Here is a 21,729-nt window from a genome sequence, read left to right as displayed (position 1 = left end):
AACCTGTTATAGAGCTTGCTGATTTTTGTCTGCCTCCCTCTTTCTCATGATGACCCCCAAATAGCATTGGAGTCTCTAATCAGTAAATAATTCTCCTCTGCACATTCGATTCGCTGAAGGATCTCCAAATACTGGTTATTACAATGCTACTCTTCGCTGTGAAGGTGAACAACAAATACAACCTATAATATATTCTTCCATTTGTCCAGCCAATAAAACTGAACAAAGAAACTCCCTGAATCAATAACTATTACCTGAGCATCAGAATTCCATACCAAAACTAGACTACCTGCAGTACCTTGCGGTTCTACATAGAATGCTTCTTGAAAACCAATCTTCTCACACTGTCTCCTGACAAATAAGAATTATTTTTTGTCTCACATAAAAACAATACTTCGAAAAAATTGGATCTTTTAATCCATTGGATGTTGTAAACTGTTAGGGTCTTTTTCAAACTCCGACGGTTCCACATCATTGTCTTCATTGGCCTTGGGGTGCCAATTGCAAGTTGGCACCCTCCCTCGGTTCATCCATAATCAAATAATCAGAGCCTTCATTCCTCCACCAAGTTTCATCCTCTCTATTCCTATGCCTCCCCTGATCTCCTTTTAACACCCATTGCATTTGGAGAATTATGATCAGCCTTGTCTGTTTTGCAGCTCGGTTCGCTTCTCTCTCCTTAACGCATTGCATCTCCATTAGAGGACTTCTATTAACTACCTCGACAACCCCTTCACTGTTGGCAGCTTCATTTACCTCATTGTCTTGCTGATTTTGTTTCTCCTTCATTGATAAAGTTGCCATGCTTCTGAGAAGATTAACTGGTATGAGTTTCTTAGAGTTTTTTTCTCCAATCACTTGAATTAGAACCTTGATTTGCTTGCAAGTTTTCTTTCAAGTGTGACACCCTCTTACCAGTTTGTTCTGCTTTCAACCACTCACCCCAACCTTCCTCCACCGTTTCTCCTTGAACTGTGTCATCAATCAAGGTGCTGCAACTTTTCAATTCATGTCCTAAATGACCACAGTATGTGCAGAAATATCCTATATGCTCATACTTTAGGTTTATCTCGATAATTCTACTATTTGGCCCTGCAATCTTCACGGTCTTCCTCAGTTTTTGGGTGACATCAAGGTTGATCTGAACTTTCACAATCCTTGATTCCCTCTCTCGCAAACACCCCGACATCTAGTACCTCCCCAATCACAACACCAATTTTCCTTCCTAATTAAGTTTTGCAGTACTCTGGGAGACTCCAAAGTTGAACCCATATCAGGACAAAGGAAAATTCTTCAACAGCAATGCTCAACTCTTTATTCTATCTTCGTATGTTGACAATATAATTCTTGAGGAGCCATGGAATCTTCTTTTCCACCGAATCAGGTCTTGTTCTCTATCAAAGAAAAAATGAAAGGTGTTGTATCCATGATTAGTAACGCGAAAACCTTCGGGTTGTCTCCATATAACGAACATAGCAGGTTTAATTGTACCAATGAAGAATGATTTATCCGCCACAATGCGACCCACCAGGCTCTTCCTACATACCTCCAATTCTTCATGAATATCACTATCATAAAAAACCACCACTCTATTCTTCTTCCGCTTCTTGCGATCATCCCCTCCTCCACCATTCACTGATCTCCTTCCTTCCATTGCTCACAATCACACCGATTCGAGTGAGTAAAGCACACGGAGGTGCAAAATTTGGATTTTTCACTCAAAACCCCTAGAAGCACCAAAACCCTAGCAAAGCAAACCTTTTCTTCAAATGTAAGTAAACAAAATTCTAGTAAGAATGAATCAAAATTAATCTTGAATAGATAATAATATATCTGATATTATTATTTTATGATTCTACTGTATGTCATTTTACATTTATATTAACTTTATTTGTTTGCATTATATGTTTTTAGTAATAAATAAATATAAATTTATTCATGGTTACAATTTCTTACATTTTCATCAATAAAGTAAGTTAGAAAAAAAAGTGTTATCAAAGGTTAACACATCCATAATATTAAAATAAAAAATATTATCTTTATAGAAATCTGTCAATAATATTATTTAATTTGCACATTTATATCGTGACTCCTCAAGAGTTGCTAATATTATTTAATATTATCAATAATCACATGTAACTTCGGTAAAACTTGTTGAATTTTATTAATATGGGATTCACCAACAAAATTTTATGGTCATCCTTGATTGTCTTTAAAATTGATTACCAATTGTTGAGCCATAATAATTAATATTCTAGCTGGTAGTGAATCTATAAATATGTATTAAACGTAGATAAAATTAGGAATACTAAAGAATAGGAAGGTTTCATAGCCTAATTAAAGGTGAGTTTGGATCAGAGACAACTTAAATCATGCATCCACCACTAATAATTTTATAGTACATTTAAAGAAACTTAACAACAAGTATCAGAGTTTAATTCATTACAAAGAGCTCATAATTCACACTTTATACATTTATTGTTTCAAAATTAAAAAGCATTAACTTTAGTTAAATTAAGTTATTTTATGAATGTTTGTACATTTCTTGTCCATGTTCCTACTTTTCATTCACATTGTCTTGTTCGGAAACGTGCATGCATATCCATTCTTACTTCGCTGCTGAAAGATGTAGGAATTCATTAAATTCTTATATTATAAAAATGGAAGGACAATATTATTATACATAATAAATTAATGCAATAATATAAATTTATATTATAATAGATGTTATTTTAAAAATTAATTTTTTTTTAAATACACAACTTTCAATACACCCTAAATATAAAGAAGTTCACAAAGATGGTAAGAGAGTACTTATGAGTACAAAAGTAAAAAAACATAAAAAGTTCAAAACAATGCATGATGCGCATGCACTATATTCTACAGGAATAATAGAACATCAAGTTGAATTAGGTGTATAATGCATCAAATAATGGTATAAATTTGATCAATTAGATAGAAGCTACACTCTTATAATTTAAATTTAACTTACAATTAATTTAATATTTAATATATTAAATTGAATTAACAATTAGGTATATCATACACAAGTAATCTAATTCCATAATTTTGAACAAGTTAATTATTGGATTACCTTAATGTATGATACACTAAATTGAACCGGGTGCATCTAAGATGATCAAGGATTTTGTTCTTCCCATGCACCATTATTTTCCATGTTCATCAAGAATTCGAGCCACGAAATTGACGTGATCAAATCCACAGCGTCATCCCATTCCTTTTGATATTGTTCCCCGATTAGTCTAATCTCTTCCATAGCTTCATCATCCATAGCTGTATGCAAAGCTCCACCACCAACTTGGGTTTTAGCCGTGGCTCCAACACCCGCTGCCATTGAATTAGAAGAAAATCTACCACCAACTTCAAATTTAGTCATGGGTTCAACAACCATTGAATTAGAAAAAACATCGTAATCCTCTTTTACAACTAAAGGAACGTCTTGATCAACCATAGCAGAAAGTGGCATAGAAGATGATGATGATGAAGATGAATAATTAAACAAAGGTGAATTTACTGAAATATTGTTATCAAGAAAAAGGATATCATCCGAATAGTTGAAATCATGAAAATTTTGGTTTAATCCTAAAGTATGATCTGGAATGGCATAACTAAAATTTTCAACCATAGAAGGTAGTGCAGGAGGAGAATGAGAATGAGAAAGAGGAGGAGAAATTGGAGAATGAAGAGGAACAGTACAGGAATTTGGAACTAAGGGAAGAAGAGGAGGAGAAGAAGAAATTGATGAATAAAAAGGAAAGGTACATGAATTTGGAACTAAGGGAAGAAGATGAGGAGGAGGAGGAGAAATGGTAGAATGAAAAAGATTAACATGAGATAATAAGGTACTTGAATTTAATATCATCTGCTTAAATTCTTCTTGTTGCTCATCATAACCTGTTTTATTAAATGATTTTGATTCTGATCTTTGTTGCTGTTGTTGTTGCTGCTTTTGTTGTTTGGAGACTTCTTTAGTAGTAGCTTTATGTAATTTCAAGGCAATAGCAATCTCTTTTCTTGCCTGAGCTAGATTCAGAAACTTTTCTTGATAAGGCTTAGTTGTGGGAAGCCTTCTTCTTCTCCTCCGAAGAGGTTTTATGTAGTGTTGTTGCCCAGCAAGACCTCTGTCATGGTTATTATTTCTCATAATATAGCTGCTTGTGAAAACAGTATTCATTTCGTTAAAAACAAAGTTGTTATTATTCATCATGATAAGTGTATCGGTTGGTTTTGAGGTGATGGTTAGTTGTCTAGTAAGGCTTCTGATATAATCTTATACTACCTTGGTTCTATCGTTACACAGAGTTATATCGTGTGAAAGGAAATTCAAATAGGTAATGATAAGTTGGTACTTTGTACAATCAAAGGTTTTAATGCAGAGTGTATAATGCAGAGGCAGATATATACTGCCAATGAGCAAAAAATATTTGTTGTTTATTATTATGTACAAAATTTAGATGTTTATAGATACTAATTAATATTATCTAAGAATAAAAATGAAAATATAGCATCAGAGAGAAAAATATGGCAAAATTTAACATTAATATTGGTAACAAATTAGTGACAAATGTTTTAATTTTTGGTGAGAATATTTTAATAATTATAAAAAAAAGTGCATCTACATCTACAAAATTTAATTTTTATTTTATTTTTAAATTTTTGATTGTACACGTACAAATAAAATCACTATAAATATCCATCTAAAGTCATCAAATTCTAAAAATAGAATGATGTTTCGAACAAAAAATATCAAAATAAAAATATATTTAATTTTTTATTAAATTAATACTAAAATTTAGAACATACACTTTTTTTAGATAAATGTGGAGTACTTGCTATGAATACCACAATAGCATTTTAAAAATTTATTACAGTAAAGAGTGTGTCAATTTAACAGAGGAGTCTTGCTAACAATTGTCTTATTTCTATATTTAAATAAAAAATTTATTAAATTTTAATTTTGGCCTGGTAATAAAAGATTATGTATTCTGTATTATTATTTGAATTTGCAGAGTTATTTTGCATCAAAAGTAAGGAGCAACATATTTTACATGATGTATCAATAAATAAAAAAATATTTGATAACGAAAAATTTTATTATAAAATACAATACTTTTATCAATTATTTAATATTTTTTAATATTCTAATGATAAAAAATATTAAACAATGGATGAAAGTAATCTTATTGTATTATGAAAATTTTTTTATTGAGATTATGTATTTTTATTATGAAAATTTTTTATGACTAATATTCTTATATTAAGATTTCAATAATGATAAAATACAATAATCACGTTTTAAACATATTTAGATATATCTTTTAAGAAAAACACTTTTAATAAAAAATAAACTATTTACTTTTTTTTTAAGTCAACAATATCTTACTTTAAAAAAAAAGAAACAAAAGATGTTTTTAATATTTAAAAATTTTTAAAAAAAATTTATCTAAATATGAAATAATTTTTGTCCAATAAAATTTTTTTAAAAGAATATATAAATAAATAAAATTTGTTTTTTTTTTTTAAAAATCAATCCAAACCTATGAAGCACGAACACTTCGCTGAGTTGTCTGTGTGTCGGACACATTTCGACACGACATTCATAGACACTCGTCTGACACAGCGTGTCTACAGTATTCAACCGTGTCTTAATAAAAGATAAAAAATTCTTCGTCGGACACGCTCGGACACATCTAATTACCATTACGTGTTAGCGTGTCTAACTTTATTCTTAACATGTATATTGTTGAAATAAATTAAGAAATAGTATATATTATTATTTATTAAAATAAAATAATATTTTAAATACTTTATATAATTAAAATAAGATATTAAAATAATTAAAAATTTAATTTATATTTTAATATCAATAAAATATCAAAATATTATTACCATTTTTAAATACTTCAAATTATATATATGTGTGTCCCGTGTCCTATAAGAATTTGAAATTCATATGTCGGCGTATCCCGTGTCGTGTGCCGTGTCTGTGTCCGTACATTATAGGTCCAAACTGAGCCTTAAGAGCAACTCCAATACTAAGAAATAGAGTTCCTCTTCTGACATATGGGGACTCAATTGTCATTGGAGTGAAAAGAGAATGAAGGCTCTTCACGGGGATCAAGGTTGAGAGTTCCTCTAAACAGGGACTTGCAACAACCAATAAAATCATGTCATGTGGTAAGTTAATAAAAAAAATAAAAAATATATTAAATATATATTAAATACTTATATATCTATTTAATTAATTATTTAATAATTAGTTATATTAAATTATAATTAATATAAATAATTATGTTAAATCAATATCAAATATTATTTATATTGTTATATTAAATCATAATTAATTAAATTTATTTTACATAAAAAATAAATTTAATTTTTATATATTATAAAATAATTTTTAGTTGGATTATTTATTTTTGTTTATAAAATTTAAAATACTAATCAAATTTAAGTTATTTATTTTAATATTTTATAATATTGAATTATTTTGAATTTATAAATTTAAATAATATTATTATAAAAAAATAATAATTATATTAATTTTAATTACTTAATTAATTAATTAGGTGGGACCACAATAGAGATTAAAGTTAGTTCCTTCTAATGGAGAAGAGAGAGATTCATTGAGTTCCTATTTATTAGTTATAACGCAAAATCTGATGTGGAATCACTTTTTATGATAGGTGAGCCATAAATACGGACTGAAATGAGTTCCCTACTGAAAATGTAATCATTAAAAAAATATAATGATTTTCAAAAATCAATGCAAATTGATTCTTAGTCATTTAAGAAAATACGTTGTGGCCACCATAATATTGAGTAAATAATTTAAAAAGAGTGAAAATTGGATAATAATTTTTTTAAAAAAATGACATATTAAAGAAAAAAAAAAGCCAAAACAAGAAATGCAAAATAAATAGCGGCAGAGAAGAAACTGTGTATAACTGATTTGTTTATTTTTTTCAGTAGTAGTACTAGCGAAATGAGATTACAATTTTATTTTTTACTTATTTTGTTAGTGCAATTTGCAAAATATATATGTGTTTTTTTCTTTAATTTTGTAATATGCCTGCAAAATTAGCTAATAATACAGAAAAACGTAAATCTTCTGGTCTTTACACAAATTAAAAAAGAATGATATTTTATCTAAATTAAAAAGTCACTAATGCCCAACATTTTTTGGTATCATATTTATAATACATTTATTAAAAATTAAAATTTTTACCAATAATAGTTGTATTTGTTTATAAAAACAGGTATGAGATATAAATATAGAAAAACAAAATTGTATTTGAAAATAAAACATGGATAAAGATATTATATCTTAAGATATTGAATTAGTGTATTTTATATTTTTTCTGTTAAAAAAGACACAAAATTATTAGACGAAGTCACAATTTATTTTTTTTATTATCATTATTAAATTTTTATAATAATATTTTTTATTATTTTATTTTTTATTCTAAATTTTGTGTAAAAAAATAGAAGTAAATTAAATTTTTTTATTATTTATTCTATTTTTATTTAGTTTATTATTAAACAGAATATAAAAATATTAACTTTTGTGTTAATGTTTTTAATGTCTTATTTTTGAGTAAAAATCAAAGACCGCCTAAAGAATATCTATCCTAACTCCTAGCAAGAGTAGTGAAAATCTAAAATAAAGACAAAAATAAATATCACAAGATCCAATTTGGGCACAACATACACAGGGCTTTTAATAATGTTTGGACTTTAGGGCTTTTAATAATGTTGGACTTTTGCTTGTTTTAGTGAATTAATTTGTCTCGATTTTATGACTCCGCTTTAAATGGAGGTGATTCCCCTTCTGTGCAAATTGTGGTCTCTTTTTATCTCAGTTGTCACCTCGCTTCTCACTATGAGAAAGTCCATGCACAACTTTAATACAATCTTGCCCCTCATTCAATGCCTCATTGTTGAGCTAAAATGATATCTTCTACTCAAGAAGAAAATCATTTTACGCTCATTCATTCCAATAAAACATAAGTGTTTTTTTTTTTTTTCACTCATTAATCTCTATCACATTAGTTACAATACAGAAAGTTTCTTCCATCACCTATTTGTATGATAGATTGATAGTCAATCAAATTACATTCAGCATGTTGAATTTACGGTCTAATAATTTAGGCTGATTTTTTTTTTATATGGAAAAAATATTGGTATTTTTTTGGGGAATGAGATTATTTGGTATAATTACATATGAGTGAATTTTGTAGGTGAAAAATCAACACGTGGGAGACGTGGTGCAACACGTGGGAGACGTGGTGCAACACGTGGGGGCGTGTTGAACACGTGGCAGCATCCTGACCAACACGTGGAGGGCGTGTTGGACACATGGCAGTGTATTGTGCAACACGTGGGGGGCGTGGTGCAACACGTGGGGGGCGTGTTGAATGAGTTCCACAGTACTGTAATACACTTCAAATATCAATATTCAACCAAAATACCATCTCTATTTCCATATTAAAAATAATTTCTGAATAATTTATCTCTTTGTATATTTATTTTTTTATTTTCATAATATTTTTTAATTCGATAGGTTAAACACTAATTTATAAGTGTTTCACTAAGAATTTGTCATGTATAAGATAAAATATAAACTCTCAACATTTATTTAAATGAACAAATAAGTTGACTAGTCGACAAATTAAATTGATTTTTTGCATATTTATTTGAAAAGGATAAACTTTGCTGTTTCTAATTGATAATGCCATATATATATATATATATATATATATATATATATAATATAAAGTATAATTATATCAAAATTTTATCAAATCATAGTGACGTGATCAATTTTAAAATAACATTACCTTTTTTCTTTAGATTCTAATGTTGTGTTTGACTGTCGTTCTTATTTTTACGAAATTATAATGGAATGAGTAGTTTACTATGACAATGTGATAATGAAGTAAATTCACACTTGCATAACTACATATATAAGATTAAGAATAAAGTACTACAACAGGTATATACGATAGAGTAAATTATTATTTTTGTCGAAAATTGAAAAGGTTAATACATCTACTCATAGAAGAGGGAAAATATTTGTATCTATAAAATATGCGTTTTATACAATAAAATTATCCAAATACTAAAATATTACTTAAAAATTTTAAATTATCCATATCTTCACCACTAATACAATCACTCCCCTCTCTCTTCGCATTTTTTTTTTTTTATTTTTTTCATTCCCAGCCCACTTTATAATGGACTTTTGTCGTCGGCCTCCCTTAACGCTACCGTAGCGATCAAGAGATCCACAATCACCACCATTACATCTTTTCCTCCACCTTCCAAGACCTCCAACGCCCTCCCACTCTTGGTGTACTTCGCCAAGAAGCAAATTCTATCTCTACCTCCAAAAGCTTTGAACTTGCTGGACTCCCTAAAGCACTGTCACGTGATCTTCATTAGCCACAGCGACTTTAATTCACCAACCATCAGCACCGTCGCACAACTTTCATCAACCACGACGAGCCGACGTTGTAGAGCGCGAGGACGCGGTCTCCGATGAGGATTAGACTCCGTGGCTTTGCAAGAAGATTGGAGGAGAATTTCATCTACTGGTGGTTGTTGTCGCCAGAAAACCAGAAGGTGGGGAGTTTGCTGAGGACCATCGCCGATGACTTCAACGCCTAGTTTTGTAATGGTACTCGTCAAACTCTTCATCTCTTCTCTCATTTTCTATTACTCCTTCATCATTGTTGCTGGTGCTGTTGTTGTTGGAGAATGTAGAAAGGAGCAAAGACGAAATGGTGGACTTTCACCTTGCGAATTAAATTTGTTGTGTTGGATCTATTTCTTTTGTGATGATGTGGTTGCATTGGCTCAGTTGGTTTCTAATTCTTCTCTATTTGATGTGTTCTGTTACGGTTGTTGGTGTTTCTGTTGTAACAACACGTATGTTTCAGAGAGAGAGAATAATGTGATGATGATACAGATGATGATAAGGGTAATTTGAAATTTTTAGGTAATTTTTTAGTGTTTGGATAATTTTTGTTGTGCGAAATTCATGTTTTGTGAGTACAAATAATAATTTCCTACTTCTATAGGTAGATGTATCAACGTTTTCAACTCTCGTGGATAAAAAAAATAGTTTACTCTGTATGATAACTTAAAGAACTCCGCTAGGGAGACAATGAAGAATCTTTACGATGTGTATAATGGACGGTAGATTTAGCTCAATACATATAAAAAATAAAAAATACTCTATAAATTACCTAAATAAAAAATTCCACTTAATTATTCCAAAAATATAACCATCCCAAATCCTAATTTACCAAAACCTTTCACTCTAATACCCTCTTCTTTCTCAACCGGCTGCCACCCCACATTCATCAATAATCATCCCACTTCACCGTCGCTGTTTGGCTTGCCACACGTCGCTACTGGCGTCGCTCATCCCTAGTGAAAATAACCATCCACTTGAGGATAAAAAGAATCATCCGCATACCTAATTAATGAATTGAACATCTAACATATTTTAATTATATATAACTAAATCCAATTCAATCAAAATAATCATCGACATAAGTATTAAAATAACCATCCGCATACCCAGGGACGGATCTAGAGGGGGGCGAGTAGTGGCCTTAGCTCCCAAAATTTTAAAAAACTATATTTATATATGATATATGCGATTAAAAATAAAAAATATTATGTCATTTATTAATTTTATATGTATTATTTTCATTATATAATAGATCTCAATTATTTTACTTATTAATATTTTTTATTTAACCAATTTAATATCATACTCTCGAGTCTTTATACTTTTTAAATTAGTTTTTATATAACCATCTTTATATCTATTTTTAAAAAAAATTATTTATTTTTTAATATCAACATATTTAACATTTATATTATTATATAAAGTATTAATAATGACTTACGTAGTTATATTTTAGTAATCACACTATGTATTTTAGATGTTTTTTTTATAAAAAATACTTATATCTTTTTTAAATTTATATTATTAAAATTTTTTTTATAAAGATATTCTATAAGGGTATTGTCAAATTATAATTTTTTAACTAAACATATTATAAATTATTGATATTTTATAATTTTATAATTAATATTGTTATATTTCTTTTATACAACTCTTAGGCTAAAAATAAAATTGTAAAAAAGAATTTATAATTTTTTAATATATATATATATATATATAAATTAATTCAATAATTATATGTTATGTCTAAATTAATTTTATAAAATGAAAAAATATAATAAAAAATTAAAAATTTATCTAAAATTCGACCTCTCCATATTAAAATTTTTAGATCCGTCCCTGCGTGTAATCACCCTACTCCATGAGGCCTGTGATTTCTGATTCTTTACAGCGTTCGCTGGCGCGCATAAGATTAGATATATGAAAAAAATAAAGCGTAGATAATGAATTAGTTGAGAAATTAGCGTAAAAGTGTTACCAACCATTAACTCGGTTTTTCCTTCCTCTTTTTCAAAAGCACAGTTTTCTTTTCCTTCTCCTGGTTCAACCAAACCAAAATTTACCTACTCAAATTTAATCCATATCACTTCTCCTCTCAAGCACCTTTTGGAACCATGGTTACACCTCTTCAAGCATGCATTGATGCTGTGTTTAGGTGGGGAGAAGCCACGAAGCCTTATGCACTGCCTCACCCACTTCTTTTTCTTCCACTTAATGAATTTAGTACTTCTCATTTTCTTTGAACCAAAACATGCACAAACAAAGGAGAAGAACAGAGAGAAGGAAAGCAAAATGAAACTGAAAAGGAAGGAAGAAGCCATCCGCAGCAAGAAGGAAAGCGCCCCACCTCTCATCACTCGGAATCTTCGAAGCTTCTTTGCTGGGTGAGAACTAGCAACTCTCCTTCTTCCTCTTCTTCAGATTCAAATTTTGTTCTTCCCTTTTATTCCACCTCTACCATTCTAATTCCAATTCTTGCTAGAACAGTAGTGACCATAAGCAAGAACTCTTCCCTTGTTCAAGTTGAGGTCGGCCATTCGTTCTTGGAAGAGAGGCCAAAGCTCCAATTCCGTACGGTTAGGGTTCTGATTCCGGAAAGAAGTAAAAATAGAATTTTCAACCTTAAAAGAGATAAGAGTTAGAATTATGGGTAATTGATAGATGCAATTTCTAATTGAAGGTGATGAGTTGATAAGACTGTTGTTGCTGAAATTCTGTTGATTGGTTGGTTTATTATTATTAGAAGAAGTGCAGAATTCTAATGCTTTAAAGTGTGCTTGTATGATATAAACCATGGTGATTTCTGATAGATACATGAAACTGAGGTTTCGGGGTAGGGTTATGATATAATTTAAGTAGATATGGTAATGAATAAGAGGAATGGTAGATTGGTATAAGTTGGAAACCTAGAGGACTAAATTTGGTTAGTGAAATTGAGAAGGCTTGCTGCAGAAATTTCTAAAATGTTTGGACAGCAACTTAAAACAAAAACTGGGAATAATATGGACATGATTTTCAAACCAACCCATTTTTCTAAAAAATTTCTATAAGTCAAGATTACCCCATAAAAATTTCAGGGAATTTGGTCTAGTAGTTTGGAAGATATGAATTTTTGAAGTTTAGTGGTTGCTGCAGAATTTTCTGGTTTTCTGGTTCTGCAGTACCAACTTCCAGACGCTATAACTTTTGATTTAAACGGAATTTTGAGTTGCTTCCAAAAAGAATTTTAAATATATATCAGTCTATTTTAAGTGAGTACAAATTTTATGTCCATATTTATTTTTTATACTTAAATAAGTCACTTGGAAGATGGTTGTTTGGTAGAAACTCTGAACTGATTTATGAAAACAGGACACCACTTCCAATTTCTAATTAATTAATTAAATAAAGTGATATGAATCTGAAACTTGTGGATTCTGAAATTTAGGAGTGTTGATTGTAATATTACCAAAATTTAGAAGTAACGGATTAGAATTGAAATTATTGTAGAATTTATAAAAACACCGTTGCTGTATGTTCTTTTTTGAATCTTTGTAAATGCAGTAGCAGAATTCTAAAATTTGTATAAAATTCAATTATAATCCAAATTCAGTAAAATTTAACTCAAATTAAAGATTAGGACCTCTAGAGTTACCTTATCAAGAGAAATAGGTCATGCATAAGTATTCACAACATAAGAACTACATAGCAAAACAGCAAGGTGCTGCCCCAAAATCTAAAGACAGTAGTCTCAGGTTTTCTTCAATATATAGTGTCAAATTGCCCGGAAAAATATGATTTCTAAACCTTTAGAAACTTGAATTCAATACAAACATGTGGACATAAAGTTTTCCTGAATCCGAGTCCGTTTGTTACATTAACTGTTAAATAGAAAATTGGTCGCCAAGAAGGTTTTAGACTAAACAAGCCTAGGAAATGAATAAGGATGTAAGTTTCCCCTAGGAAGGTTTCAAGTTGAAAGGTGATATGAAGGTATGCTTAGTAACACGGTGATGCGGAGGTATGCTTAATAATATGGTGATGCGGAGGTATGCGTATTTATAAGGTGATGTGGAGGCATGATGAAAAGAAAGAAAATGAAACCATGAATGGATAATGATTCATGAGAATTGTTTGTTTGAATGGGCCTTTGCGCCAAAGTGCTAATGCGGGAATGTCCGCCTAATTGATAGCATAATGTATGTTGAATGGGCCTTGTGCCAATTTGCTAATGCGAAAGTGCCTTCCTAACTGATAACACTGTTCCTTACTGTAATACACATTGAAATGTTATTATAATGAGGCCTAATTGACACGGGTAACCGTGATGCCAAGGTGTCTAATTGACACAGTAAAGGAATCATATTCGGGGTTCACTCCGAGTAACGTCGGGTTGCGGGTAGACAACCGACGCATAAGCTCATGGCCTGCACTAAGAACAGGCATACATCATCTTGTTTGCGCATATGTATTTCTTGTGAATTATTCACTGCTATTTTCCTGTTTGTCTATGCTATCTACTTGTTATATGTATATTTGTGCCTTGAGTCTCTGTGCTTGTTTTTTTTTTCTGCTTCGCGACAACTTAGAGACAAAGACCCTAGGTTCCCCTTTTACCTTGTTGAGAACTCTAGGTTCTCACCCTTCTTTTCTTTCTTTTTCCCCCTCCCCAGACGGGTCCAGCAGAGGAGCTCTTTGAGTTTCGTTCTATTCTTAGCTATGAGGATCCGGTGCGCGACGGAGTCTTCATATGGAGCACGCTTGGGACCACTTTCTTGGACGATGTTTGGAGATCACTCCAGAGTTAGTCGCAGTGAATATTCCGCTCCTTTTTTTATGATATTAGTATTACTTTTTTCTCGCTTTTGTAGTACTTTTAGAGGGGTAGGACATCTTAGTAGTTCGGTTCCAGTTTAGGAAACCCGTGTGAGGATTGGGACTAACTTCTTCTTTTGTATATGTACATATAACTTAGTGTGATACTCGGTTTTTGATAGATGGCACGTATCCTTAAACTTAACTCGTGTATATTTGTATATATGTTTATATATGTTATTTTCTGTTGCTATGTATTTTCTTACATCACAACTTTAAAGAAACTAACCTTGCGAGCAACTAAACGCTAATCCATGAATAATAATTTATTCATGATTAAACCGATAAAGGCTTATAACAACATTTTCTTATGAAATCTGAGTCTAGAGTTAAGTAGGTCCTTACGACGAGTAGCACCTGAGCATTTGGCATTGGTCATGACGTGTCGAAAGTTGGGCCAAGTTGATCATCTTAAACTGGCCATTAAAGTAGCTTCACTGAAACGTCGTATAAAAAACAACGCAACGACTAACTCTGCTGCTCCTCCTTCAATGGTTCGACAACTAATCGGATACGGGCCAAAAATCAATGTTTTGTTGTCTAGTGTCTTGGCTAGGCGGGGGGATTTACCTTTGTTATGGAGGGATAGCGGTGTCAGGTGAGATTTCGATGGTGTCAGCAGGAGGCTGCGGCGGTGTCGATACAGCCAACGGGGTGCAGCAGCGCAAGGTGACGACTGGAGAATGATGACGGCGCATTTTAGACGTGTATTGGAGGTTATTGTGAGATTAGCAATAAGCCAATAACCATACGTAGTTTTTTTTTTTTTTTTGGTGAACAACCAAGAGAAAAAACAAAAGAGCAGAAAAGAAAAAGAAAAGAAATCAGGTTCTTAACAGTAAGAGAGGACAAACCACCTCTGGTGGCTGGTGCCAAAGGTGAACCTCATCAGTTCTGCTACCTTCAGATCCCATCTTTGCCAACCGATCTGCCACGACATTAACTTCTCTCGGGATAAGCTCAAAACGAATATCCCAATCCCTTCTTAACTTCAAGTCAAAGATCAGTTGTATTACTTCTTTTTCAAGATGCCAGAGTGGAACTTGCCAACCAGTCACTAGCTCAAAAGCTGCTGCGCAATCTGTCTCACAGACAACAAGCTTAAGACCCGCCTCCCAAGCCCAAGCCAAACCTTTCTATATACTCCACAACTCCATCTTGATGACACTAGATCCAAAGGAATTTCCTGAGCATCCCATTACCCATTGACTAGAGCTATCGCGAATTACCCACCCAAAACCAGCACAATCATCCCCCAAGTTCACACTCCCATCACAATTTAACTTCCAAGCACCAGGTTCTGGCGGAGACCAAGACAGAGGTTTTAATCCCTGGATGCAACACACTCGATTCTGAGTTGTATATTCAAAATCCACCATGCACCTGCGAGCCTTGTATGCAATTGACCCAGCAGATCCAAAAACTCCCTGAAAATTACCCATATTTCTGTTTTGCCAAATTGACCATATTATAGCTGCAAATTTAGAACAACCTCATTGAGGAGGCCATGCTTGAACCAATCATGCACCTCGTGAGAGCCAAAGAAACACACATCAGAAAAACCTAGAGAAACCCAAACTGATCGCACCACTTCACAATCCAGAAAATAATGAAGAATTGTCTCCAGAAGTTGATTGCAACGTGTACATAAGGATGAGGAGGAGAGATGTCGCCGAAAATGCAGATATTGAGTTGGTACAGCATCATGAAGGCAAAGCCACACTAGGAGCCTCAACTTTTCAGGGACCCGTGCCTTCCAAAGCCAAAGCCAATTGATATTCCTATCCCAATTCAACTTATTCTGAATTAACCATAAATATCCTTGTTTAGCAGAGTAAAGAGTGTGCTCCCAACTCCAACCCAAATCACGACCAGAAGCCGAAATATGTACTAAACTAAGAATGTCTTCCCTTAAGTCCTTAGGAATAAAAGAGTAAATCCTCTCCAAATGTCAAACTCCATCACGGTAAACATCTTCAATGGTCAAAGCAACCTCACAGATATCAAGAAATTTAACCCTCGCTCCTACTGGCCCAGAGTGCAACCAAGAGTCAAACCAGAAATTCTTAGAAAGAGTTCCCACTTCCCAAACAAACCCTTCCTTTAATACGGAAGCTGAGTGCACAATAGACTTCCATATATACGATGAAGAACCCATTGCTTTAGCTGCAAATAAGTTTCTATTCTGGAGGTATTTCTGAAGCATAATCTTGACCCATAGTTTCTCTTGATTCATCAAAATTTGCCAAACTAGCTTTCCTAATAAAGAAAAATTGACCAACCGCGACTCCCGCAAAGCAAGACCTTCAAACTTTTTCGGAGTCGTCAAAACTCTCCAAGATGCTAAATGAAGACCACGGTGATTATGACTACCACACCAAATGAAACTTCTAGTAATCTTATCAATGTTAGAGCACACACCTGATGGAAAAAGGCTTACTTGCATCCTATAAATAGGTATAGAAGATAAAACTGATTTAGCAAGGCAAATACGACCAGCTTTATTAAGGAAGCGACCTTTCCAAGATGCTAGCCTATTAGTAAGCTTATCAACCACATCATTAAAATCAGCTTTAGTAACTCTGCCATGCTTGAGGGGGACACCAAGGTATTTTCCCAGAGAATTAGCAAATCGGATAGAAGAAATATCAGTGAAGAGATCCTTGCGTTGTCTAGAAACATTCATAGAACAGATAGCACGAGATTTGTCAAAATTCACCTTCATACCAGATGCTCTACAAAAGGTGGCCATAGTGTCCAAAACATGAAGCACTTGAGATTTCTTCGCTTTGCAAAAAAGGATAAGGTCATCTGCAAAAAGGAGATGGGAGATTACAGAACCTCCCCTAGACACGGTCACTGGTTTCCATCTACCAACCTCCACTTGCCTTGCAATGAGGCAACTCAATCTCTCCATACAAATAACAAATAAATAAGGTGACATCGGGTCTCCTTGCCTCAAACCCCCTCTTTGGCTGAAAACCATCCAACCGGTTACCATTCCACATTAGAGAAAGGGAGGAAGACTTTACACATTTCATAATAAGAGAAACAATAGTACCTGAAAAGCCAAACATTAGGAGAGATTGCTCCAAAAACTCCCAGCTCACCTTGTCATAAGCCTTTTCTAGGTCAATTTTAAAAGCAAGAACACCTTTCTTTGATTTGGTTTTCTTCATAAAATGGAGAACTTCTTGGGCTACAATGATATTGTCTGGGGCACCCCTTCCAGGAATAAACCCTCCCTGTAGAGGGCCAATGATATCTTGTAGAAAAGGTCGTAACCTCTCCACAACCACCTTAGTTATAATCTTGTATATGACATTACAGAGGCTGATAGGACGAAACTCTTTCATGCGAGACGGGTTATCAACTTTAGGAATCAGCACCACCAAAGTGTCAAATAGAGCACTATCCAGATCAAATCCAGCGAAAGCCTTCTTAACAAGTTCCCATACCTCTGTACCAACCACTTCCCAATATTCCTTGAAGAAAAAAGCTTGAAAACCATCGGCACCTGGGGCCTTAAAAGAGTTCATGCCCATAACCACCTTCCTAACCTCTTCTTTAGAAATATTTCTTATGAGACTTTCAATAGCTTCACGAGATAAAGAAGGTAATTCCTGATCCCCCATCACATCAAGTTCTACCTGTTCCACATTACAAAAAAGATCTCTATAAAATCCAATTGCACATTCTTCGAGTTCTTGCGGATCAGTACTCCATCTTCCATCCTCCAAAAACAACCCCTGAACCTTGTTACGCTTCCTCCGCATAATGGTTTGCATATGAAAGAACTTAGTATTCCTATCTCCAAATCTGACCCAGTGCTCTCGGAATTTTTGATACCAAAATAACTCCTCTTGCATAAGCAGATTACTATATTCAGCCTGTAACTCCCTTTCTTCCTGTATAAGGGATAAAGCATCAACTCTCTCCATTCTCTGTTGGATACTGGTCACACGCCTCTCCAATTCCCTCTTTCTTTTAAAAATATTCCCAAAGACATCTCGGTTAAAGGCCAAAGCATCATCTCTGACCTGAGAAAGGCAACGAATAGGATTGGGTCTATCCTTGTCCCAAGCACCCCTGACCACCGACGAAAAACTTGGGTGATAAGACCAAGCTACTTGAAAACGAAAAGGTTTTACCCCGACTCTTCTATCATTACCTTGACATCGCACCATAATGGGACAGTGGTCAGAATGCATCCTCGCCAAATTCTCTACATAGCTTTCCGAAAAACGAAAACACCAAGCATCAGTAGCCACAGCCCTATCCAGCCTCTTCGAGATGAACCGATTACCCTGCATATGTCTGAACCAAGTGTACAAGGATCCATGAGCTCCCAAATCAATCAAACCACACTCATCTAGGAGAGCTCCAAACCACTCTGCCCTTCGAGAGACAAAGTTCCCACCTTTAACCTCAGATGAAAGAAGGATCTCATTAAAATCCCCAATAGCTAATAAAGGACCTGAATAATTTCTGAAAAAATCTGTCAAAACCCTCCAAGCTTCTTCCCTTATGCTAGGAACGGGACTTGCATAAATTGCTGCACAGACCCAAGAGAAACCGCCATTCGAAAACTCCACACCACTTGCGAACTCGCTGCCACGACATTGCAAGATACTCCGGGCCATGCAGAGAGCACCCAAATACCTCCATTATGCCCCTGAGCTTCTTCAATATGAATAGGAGTATAACCTAATCTGTTCCAAAAGACAGCCACCTTTTGGAAAGCACAATGAGTCTCTAAAATGATAAAAACGTATGGATGAAAATTCTTTACCAATTGTTTCAGATGCACCCGAGCCAGCTTATTTCTAGCTCCTCTCACATTCCAAGCTATAATGTTTGCACAATCCATATTAATATTACTTGGAGTGAGACCCACACCTCAGATTATTTGAAGGTAGTGAGTGGGTCTCCACTGTAACCACACTGTGCCCATTCTCAACCGGGAAATTCTGAAGAGAATTAGGCCTTAATCTCTTTAAATTGCTTCTAAATGGCGTTTTAGAAGTCCCCGTGCCTTGCGAATAAGCCCCTGCCCGTTCTGAACCAGGTCCTTGCTTGCCACTCGTCACACCTTGAGCAGAGGTAAAACCTAATGAAGCTAATTTAAAGTTCCTCGCTTGTTTTAGCACTTGATTGCCCTTACTTATGTGTAAAGATGATTCAACCCCATTGATGCCTTTCATAGCAGGTTCTCCTTTAGCAACATAATTAGAAGATTTATCCACATAAACTTTTTTGGACTTATCCTGGTCATGCCTACCCAAAAAGACCTTCTTGCCCTTTGCCTTTCTTTCCACCTTGGTCCACGTTGTGTCCCCTGCATGTGCCCCTTCCATTACATGCACTTCCTTATCATTATTCTTCTCTATCCCAATTGTAGCACTACCAAAAACAAAAGGCTTCTCAATATTAGAAGAAAATGGCACCTGATCCATCTTCTCATGATCTTGTTCCTTGTCTTCATTCACCCCTGTTTCATCAATGTTCGCCGAGATTGAACTAATCAATTTATAGTCCACACCAACATGCCCATAACAACCACACGTATTGCGGACCAACTCAAGGCTTTCATATTCAACATCCAAAACCCTCCCATCCACCTCAACACTACGAGTAATGGGAACGCCTAAATCAATCTCCACACAAGCCCTCGCATACTTCCCTCTTGCTGCCATCTTAGTTGCTACACCGACTTTCACTGGCTTTCCCACCGCAGCGGCAATCCTCAACATAGTCTTCTCATGGTAGTAACGAATCCCTAAGCTGTAAAAGCGTACCCATATCATGGTGGATCCAAAAACCTCCTCCTCTGAATAGAACTCAGGTGACCATGGCTTTACAGCAAGATAGAACCCAGATATCATCCAAGGACCACCAAGTAATACCCTCTCCCGATCTTCGAAAGCATCAAACTTCACTAGAAAATAACCATTTCCTACATCCAGAACTTGAAACCCACCCTTCAATCTCCACACCATACTCAGCTTATGCACCATCGCCGTGTAATTCATATGCTTGCCCAAGACTTTGACGACGATCGCTTTCTTATATGGTACAGATAACGCCGCCAGCCCTTCTTCTGAGAAGATGACCCAAGGAGGATGCGAATCCCCGTGGTTCCCTTTGATCACCTTGGCTAGCCTCTCTCCATCTAAAGCCTCATTCCAAAGCATAGGAGACGGAGACTTCTGTCCAGTCACCATGTCGCGGAAGGAAACCTTTTGAAAGCCATGTTTTTCCTTAGAAACTCTAGTACCCTCCTCCTTCTCACCAGATACAAACCCCCCGACGCTTTCCCCTTCGTTCTACCGCCGGCAATACCGGTTACCTCATTGTGTGTCACCCTTTTCGTGAACCCCCCGCTCACTCCATCACTCATACCTAAGCCCTAACAGAAAGAGTACAGAAAGAGTAGCTATTTAACCATACGTAGTATGAATGTATTTAAATGCTAATCCTAATTTTTTAAATTTTAAAATTTGAAATTAAATCATTAATTAATGAACTGATTTTTAATTTTAATTTTATTTTTTTTTAATTCATTGTACACATTATACACTAAAATTATCGACTCCCCGTACTTTCTCTAACTTAAAACACTTATAGGCACGAAGGATATATAATATAGGCTTTCGCCACACATATCTCATCTTATGTAATTTGACCCATAAAAATTGTGGTAGTGTGATAATTGCTTTTGGGTCTAACATCTCAATTTATTGTGTTAGTTTTTATTTGTTACACATCAAAAAAGATAGACACGATTTAGTGTGTGTTTGGATTGTAGTTTGTCAAACTGGAATTTGAATAAAAGTGATTTTATAGAATTGATTTTGAGTAGAAGTAAGTTTGTGTCAATATGATTTATGTTTAGATAATATTAGTTAAAATCACTTTTAAATAGATATGTTCATACCCTGGCCCAATAATAAAGGTCCAGGATCCAAGCAAAAAGGCCCAACCCAAAGGGTTGGCCCTCACCCAGTACCAGCCTTCATCCCCAGAAGTCGGTACTGAACACGACCTGCTCCAAAGAAGTCGGATACGAGGGTTAGCTGGCAGATAACACTCATTCGAATGAGTAACTGCCCCTAGAAACTCTCCAACCACTTCATAGAGCCATATCTTAACCTCCCTAAGATATGGGAACGGTTATCCACCTAAAAAGGTGGCACTACTTCAGCGGTGGTTATTGGTTCACCACTATAAATACCCTGACATCCCTCAGGTATCACTAAGTCCAATACATTCTAAACTTGCTCACACTCTTGCTAACTTAGGCATCAGAGTGTCTTTGCAGGTACCACCCCCCATTCTTTCACACGTACAAGTCGGACGGAGGAACACCGAGT

General features: G+C 34.2%; 3 protein-coding genes across 4 annotated transcripts; all 3 read right to left on the bottom strand.

Annotated features, from left to right (window-relative positions):
* Positions 1-2,352: 2,352 nt before the first annotated feature.
* On the bottom strand, positions 2,353-4,371 carry LOC107648536 (uncharacterized). Of its 2 annotated transcripts, none has more exons than XM_016352361.3 (2): positions 3,095-4,371; positions 2,353-2,619 (listed from the first exon to the last, which is right to left on the bottom strand). In XM_016352361.3, exon 1 carries the CDS (start codon positions 4,226-4,228, stop codon positions 3,140-3,142), a length of 1,089 nt encoding a protein of 362 aa, XP_016207847.1. In that variant the 5' UTR covers positions 4,229-4,371; the 3' UTR covers positions 2,353-2,619; positions 3,095-3,139. The 2 variants fall into 2 exon arrangements, with proteins under 2 accessions (XP_016207847.1, XP_016207848.1); XM_016352362.3 differs by having other exon boundaries at positions 2,353-2,616.
* Positions 4,372-15,180: 10,809 nt separating this feature from the next.
* LOC107647691 (uncharacterized) lies at positions 15,181-15,798 on the bottom strand. Its single transcript, XM_016351747.1, has 2 exons — positions 15,559-15,798; positions 15,181-15,492 (listed from the first exon to the last, which is right to left on the bottom strand). The coding sequence occupies exons 1-2, from the start codon at positions 15,796-15,798 to the stop codon at positions 15,181-15,183; spliced, it is 552 nt and encodes a 183-aa protein (XP_016207233.1).
* Positions 15,799-17,226: 1,428 nt separating this feature from the next.
* LOC148563104 (uncharacterized) lies at positions 17,227-18,999 on the bottom strand. The gene has a single exon (XM_088491170.1). The coding sequence runs from the start codon at positions 18,997-18,999 to the stop codon at positions 17,227-17,229; it is 1,773 nt and encodes a 590-aa protein (XP_088347296.1).
* Positions 19,000-21,729: the final 2,730 nt, after the last annotated feature.

This window comes from Arachis ipaensis, chromosome B6, assembly GCF_059453495.1.
Source record: "Arachis ipaensis isolate K30076 ecotype BB chromosome B6, ASM5945349v1, whole genome shotgun sequence".
Lineage (NCBI taxonomy): Eukaryota > Viridiplantae > Streptophyta > Magnoliopsida > Fabales > Fabaceae > Arachis > Arachis ipaensis.
This window is presented reverse-complemented; position numbering and strand designations above follow the sequence as displayed.